We start from the raw sequence: 6,972 nt of genomic DNA on the forward strand, positions 1-6,972 counted from the left end.
GAGAACACAAACCTTTCATATACTCCGCTCGAAGGCAAAAGCAACGAAAAATATGTCGGATTTTTTTCGTTTCACATGGAAAAAGCAAATGAACCGCTCTCCGAGACAAGAGGCCAGAAACAGGAACGGATTTGACATTAAGACGTGGAGTGGACCTCACATCATCATTGCAAATCCTCCCCCATTCCCTCCACCACCAACTGGGACCATGGTCCCCATTGCGTTCCCAACTAAACCGTTGTTCAGTCCCATTCCCATTCCGTTCATCATCATACCGTTACCCATGATTCCCATGAGACCGTGGCCATGCTGCTGTGCTATGGGGATCTCGTCCCTCCACCCATTAGGCCCGGGTCGACGATTGAAAGATTGATTGTCAACGTCGTACGTCGGGCTGCCGCAACCAGTGCTGACAGGCGAATTGCCCGGGCTACTCATACCCACGCTATGGGCACTATGGCTAGCTGTGCTCAACGCTCGTCCTCGACCCGTGACATTGATAGGGATGGGTACAGGAATAGACAAGCGTTTTCCATTCGATCCATTACTTCCAGCACTTCCATCATCGCTGGAATAACCTTGCTGTCGAGACATATTCGCTGCGAAGAATGCTTGCGAAGGGTCAGAGAAAGGGTTGGTGGAGGCGGGAGAAGGGGGTTTGGATCCACCATGTGAAGCAGGGTTACCATTGATAGGCGAGACACTACCGTTGCTGCCGTTGCCATTATTACCGTTTGAACCATGAGACGTCGCAGGAGGAGTGTAAAGAGACCTCTGTTGAGCCATCATTTGTTGCTGTGACTGTGCTCCGTACCACGCGGCCATCTTTTCCGCTTCCATGGACTGCTGAGACTGTTGCATGAATCCAGCACCAGTAGGAGTACCGCCAAAACCGTGAGGGGTATCGTACATGTTAGGGCCCTCAAAAGAAGTAGGGCTGGAAATCATGGATGCATTCGCAGAGGGGCGGGGAAGAATGTGAGCAAGAGGCAGGCCATTGCCGGCAGGACCAGAAGGGATGTTATGAGCGAAACCATGTCCAGTTTTCATCATCGAAGTTACACGAGGATCATCCATCTCTTCCATCGGAGAAAGAGAATTAGCATGGTGCGAGTGAACACGGGCAATCCCATGGCTTGGAGCCACGTTCGAGTACTCATCCTCATAGCCTGCATAGTCGTTGTCTTCTTCGCCATCTTCTTCTCCAAGCACGGCAGCAATGACTTCGAGCTCGCCGCTAAGGACCATAGTAAAGGCCTCGCTTCGAACGGGTTCTTCGACGCGAGGGATTGCGGAACGATCACGCCATTCATTGACCTCACGACGAAGGGCATCAGCTTCATGTTTCAACATGCGAAGCTCGCGGGCAGCAAGGAAACGATGACGCCGAGAAGCATGTATATGCGCGATTGACGAATTGACGATAGAGGATTTAGAAGGACGACGAATCTGCGAGAGATTGGGTAAGAGGGCCGCGAGATCCTAATTTAAAGACGACGGGTAAGTATATGCGCCCTAAAAGTACAGTAAGCTAACCCACAAGAAAACGACCATTCAGAGTCTCTCTACGCTGGCGTTCGACTGCATTGTGAGTTGCGCGGCGCTCGGCAGTGTTGGCTCGCCTGCTGGGCTTGCGCTTGACTTGAGAAGGATTCGTAGGTGAAGAAGGATTGGCCGATTGGCTATTCTGCTGCTGTGTGTTGCTTTCCTGCTGGGAGTTAGGAGTAGAGGGGGTGTGGGGTGCTTCTGCATCCGAGCCGGAGGAATTGCCCGAAGCAGGGGAGGGTGGGAGTGTCAAGGCCATGGAATCGAGGATCAAGGTATAAGTTACAGGTAACGCGATAATTCGAGCGGACACCTGGGCGACAGGGGGGTTGGAGAGGGCGGTTGGTAGGTGGGTTCGCGAGCTGAGCTCAAGCGTGGTGCGGTATGGAGGAAGGGTCGCGAGCTGTGCTCAAGCGAAGGATTGGGCGGATGAGATGAAGCCGGCAAGGGTCGCGAGACCTGGGGGGGACGGTGAGGACGACGTCGGGGAGGGGAAAGAGGCGCATATACTCACTACAGGCGGTATCCTTGGGACGGCGAGGGCTAGGGCGGGAGGAAGGAAGGGGGAAGAGTCAAGGCAAGAGTCGGTTGGACTCGATTATCAGACGACCATACAGCGCTCTCAACCCACTCATCAACCCTCTCTATGTAAAGCCCTCAGGCCCGCCAAAACACCCGCAAATATGCCAGTCACAGTCACGTAGATCAAGATCCGCCACAAACACCCCCAAGCGAGATCCAAGATCTCCTGTCACGTTCTCTGGGGTCTTCCTGTCACTGCTTCGGCCAGCGGCCCTGGTGTCCGCCTGACCCCCCGAGATCTATCTCACCGGTCAACCGGCTTTTCGCTATGCGTATCTCACCCCTCATAAGCCTTGGGCCCAAGCAGCTGCTGCCATGGTCATTTCATCCGCAGCTCGCTGTGCCCTACCTGCTACCCAAGAGCGCCAGTATACCCTGACAGTCATCAGGAAATTTCCCTGGAAATGACAAAGAAAGTGCAACCGACTGATGTGTTGATGCAATTTTCGGACTTTCGCCGTCTTTCTCTAGCCATCTCAACTCTCTCTGGCGCCCACCCCTGTTGCGTTACAGGAAACGACGTTGACAATCAGTAAACAATGATCTGTACAAACGCCCCACCTATTCTTATGTCCCAATCCATTGGCCTTCCAATAATCAGAAGAAAACATGACCAGACATCAATTCAGTCACGATATACAATCTTTGTAACGTTCCTTTCCGTCATCACGAATTCGCTTCCCTCTGGGAGTGTTCTTGTGCTGACAGATATCCCTTGCCTTGCCCAAGAGTCATCCCTCTCAACACAAAGCGCTGCCTAAATCAGCGAAAATCGCTCTGCTACAGGACTTTCTCGTAAAACAATTCAATCATAGGCGAATTTTCCCCGGAGACTGCCATCACTGGAGTACTGGCGACTGTCATTCTCAAAATGGCTCTTTTCCCATGCACCATGACACCGCCATAAACTCGGTTTGGGCATCTACTGAACATATCGCTTTATATATCCCGCTTGCCGGAACTAAGGACAAACCTCACCCTCAGGATAAGAAAACTGGGAAACTTATCCGCTGTGTTCTCAGTTCTGATTTGTTCGAAACCATCCGAAATCGGACTTTTGAGGTGTCAACTGCTCTTTCTGTTTCCTGTAAATTTTTCATCTTTCTGATCTAATTCGTATACGTGTACCATGTCCCTTGGATTATCAATGAATTGTAGTTCTTCACCGTTCTCATCCTCTTTAATCTCCCTGCTTCAGCATAAAAATTATGCTCTGCTCCAACGCTCCATGAGATGCCATACCCGAAATTATTGATGATCACAGCCCCGAGCTCGACCCCACGCTGTATCGCATTTCGTCGCTGAGGCTTATTTTACCACCTCTAAAAAATCATATGCCATTTTGTTCCTATCCAGTTGGAGTGAGATCGATTGTCAACACCTAAAAATACTTGCTCGAGTCCTTGGATATTCGGTCGCGTGGTACACCAGGGTTCACCCATCGAAACGGCTACTCGATCAGCGAACTCAAGCTAATACTATTAGAGCATGAATAATTGGTTTCACCATCGACACCTAGTGCTACAAAAAAGCTGTTGGATATTCATCAGATTGATACGCATCACCCATTGTCGTATTTAGAGCCCACGCGACTAGTTCCAAGATCACTTCTGATCATCTTCATCAGTCAAGTAGTTTTCAGTCATCAATCAGACTAGTCCTAGCTGGGCTCGAGTAGCAGATGCACTTTTGTCCTACGAAGCATTTCTTCATCAGATATCTGTGGCGTTTCTTACTACATGACATATCAAATTGCGATCTCCCCTAAGTTCTCTCAATCGTTAGTTTTCGGACACTACAGGAGACCCACGGAATCGTCGGACCCCTTTACGCTATTCGCTTGATCGTAGCTCGGATCAGCTAATTTTTGACCCCCGCTACGGAAAATATATGCCTACCGTAACAGACCGTAACTGCCCGGCCGGAGTCGACGCAACAGTCTAGATTCTAAAATGCTGTGAACAAATTTTTTTCAATGATCGTTTCAATTTTAAAACTCGGCCGACAGTCACAAAAGACACACTTTTCTCAAGGAGAGCCTGCTATCGCAGAGCTTGCCAGTGTACAAACATTCTATAAGAAGTTCCTCTGATACCTCAAGTTCATAGATTAGGCCAATTGTTGTACTTAGTTGGTACTAGTGCGTTACTATGGCGTCACTTTAGAAACAGTATCAAACAGCGTCACATCTACGGTCAATTTTGAGCCTGCAGGGTAATCAAGGACGAGGCTATATCGAGACATAACGTTAAACGGAGAGATAAGTACAGTATATCCAGCGTCCTGGTGCGTATATATAGACATCGGTGGATGAAAGCGACCGACACTCGCTCAAACCATATCCGGCAACCTTTGTACTCTAAATTTGCGGGCTCGAGGGCCCGGATGATCCGGTGGAGTGGTACCTAAAAAGGATTCGTCAAAGGTACTGACTGTACTACATAAATGAACGTCTACAACGCCTCTGGGATTCTACATACCAACCGTACTTGAAATTTTTGGCCTGGAAAGACCCGAAAGGTTTGAAAGCGGAGCCGCAGGCGCTAATCAAATAAGGCCTCTCACCGGAATTAACTCCTAACGCGATCGTCGACGATAATTGCAAATACTAACCCCCTTGGCTATACTTTTGTCCAGCACTAGAGTAAATGCAGATCTAGTAGTTTTACATCCCGGTATGTACACACTGATCAGCCCGGTACAAACGGGCCCCGGCCCTTGCGAGACTGCGCCATTGGAAAGAGAGGAACTTGTTAATGTAAATGGAGTTACTAGAAATGCCTTTTGCGGGAAATCTTTTAGGACAAGACAATCACAGCCTCGTAAGTCGCCTAACAGTGTTCATTATTCATATTCATATTGGTTATGACAGTTAGGTTGGCAAGGGTCAACAAGTGAGACCAACCATTGTTATCGAGACATTCCTGACCCGGGTAGTATTCCCCGTCTTCGCCCTTCAGCGCTGAACTACTGGATTACCTCAACTCCATAACGGCCAGGATCATCAGAAACGACAGGACAAAGATTGAAAAGAACGTTGATTATGTGAAATTTGCCAGCAACTCGGCCCAAGTAGTAAGTAAGTACACGCAATTCATCTCGAACTTCCTTTCGCGCAATTATTATTTGTCTACTTCAGTAAGACACCCTAAATTCCTTCCATGTTTGTCAATACTCTTTCAAATTCCCCTGCGAATCGTCCAGGTTCGACTCCACTTATTTGTTCTCACATCGACACTTCCCCATTCAATTGACTACTAACAATGGAGGATCTGATTCTCCATCAACACGGTACTAACAGTTGTAGTCGTTTACCCCACTATGTACTGGGGTTCTCTTCTTCCTCGTTACAACAGGCACATCCGGAAATAGTGTTCTTCCTGACGTTCCATGGGTACGAACAACTAAATATTGATAATAAAATTCTCTCCGCGGCAAAAGAAACATTTAAATGCTTGTAACGTATGTACGTTATTGTTGTCAGTTTTCTGTTCTATGGAATTCTAATGGTGAGCAAGAACTTGTTTCCACTTGTGGCGGATTAACATTACTATACGAGATTTTGTGATGGGCGGTGGAGAAATATCATCAGAATATCATTGTGCGGACTCGGTTATGGGTCCCTGAACTTGTTCCTGTCACTGTTTTAATTTGGCCTGTCGATGGGTCATAGATCCTGACTATACTATATTTACCACTAAGAGTGGATCTGACACGCCAAGTATCTTGCAGATCCCAGTATAGATTGCAGGAGGTTACCTTTTCTATGAGCTGGCATACTAAAGAGATACGGTACTGCGCAACAAACTAATGAATACGATGCAGAGAGTCGCTGGGCTCGTTAGTACAAATTGGTCTCACCATCAACAAGATGGAATCATTTATCAAGAGATATACAAGTCACTTGTCATCACTTTGTTAATCGAACAACAAAATCTCACACTTTCCCCTGAGAATTTCAATCTTCTGAATGGTGTCAGAAAAAGTGGCCCAACGAGATTTATTTGATCATTTACTGGTATATACTGCATAACTTATTTGAATGCATACACCGGTCGGCTGGCTAATATACGAAATATTCCCGACATGCCCGAGCGAAGCGCAATCACCTGAGCCACTTTATAAATTCCGCAAGAAGCGAGACACCTTCGTGAATTTGTCGCGAATTTCGCATTTGATCAACTCACCGCCGGTAAGGTCCGATTTTCCTTGTTTTTACGTTGAGTGTCTGATGTAAAGTCAACATTGAATTGTTTTCAAAGTTAAGAAAGATGACCTGTCTTTCGAAACGGACGTTTCTGATGGTGGCGTTTGACACGTGAATGAGTCTATTTTGAACATTCAAATACTGATAGTGGCTGATAGTGGTCTCGTGAGACTCTTTGCGAATGTACATACGCAAAGGGCTCTTAAATGCGAACCTGAATATACGAGGTTCTCACAAGGACAACCTTCATGCGAGATATGACTTGATATGACTGGAGAGAGCGGGCCTTATTTTAGAAACGGCTGGCGCGTATACGGGAAAGAAATCTTTCTTTTAAATAGCTATCACATGCATAGTTCATGCAGGCTCTATAGCAGAGTTGCACGCATTCGGCGGATTCTATTTCGCGTGCAGAATGCTTTTTGTTTGCTTTTGCTGCAGTAACATTGAATGCTTCAACCTTAGGTACTAATATAGATAGATTGAGCTAAGTACAGTTAACAACCTGATTTAGGGAATGTCCTTTGCCCCTATCAACATCTACCGTACTTATCACCGGGCCGGCCCGGGCCAAACACAAAAATAGTACTCCCAAGCCTTTTTCTTTCATCAGTGACTTTGATTGCAACTTAGCGTCC

General features: G+C 47.3%; 1 protein-coding gene across 1 annotated transcript in view; it reads right to left on the minus strand.

The window, feature by feature from the left end:
- Window positions 1–2,156, minus strand: part of AGABI2DRAFT_182895 (hypothetical protein) — a 2,972-nt gene extending 816 nt beyond the window's left edge. Inside the window, exons 1-3 of the mRNA XM_006457678.1 lie at window positions 2,060–2,156; window positions 1,541–2,004; window positions 29–1,482 (exon numbers count right to left, since the gene is read on the minus strand). Of these exons, the coding sequence (XP_006457741.1) occupies window positions 157–1,482; window positions 1,541–1,804 (1,590 nt within the window). The 5' untranslated portion in view covers window positions 1,805–2,004; window positions 2,060–2,156 and the 3' untranslated portion in view covers window positions 29–156. The remainder of the gene's footprint in view (window positions 1–28; window positions 1,483–1,540; window positions 2,005–2,059) is intronic.
- Window positions 2,157–6,972: the final 4,816 nt, after the last annotated feature.

The sequence above is a fragment of the Agaricus bisporus genome, assembly GCF_000300575.1.
Source record: "Agaricus bisporus var. bisporus H97 unplaced genomic scaffold AGABI2scaffold_2, whole genome shotgun sequence".
NCBI lineage: Eukaryota > Fungi > Basidiomycota > Agaricomycetes > Agaricales > Agaricaceae > Agaricus > Agaricus bisporus.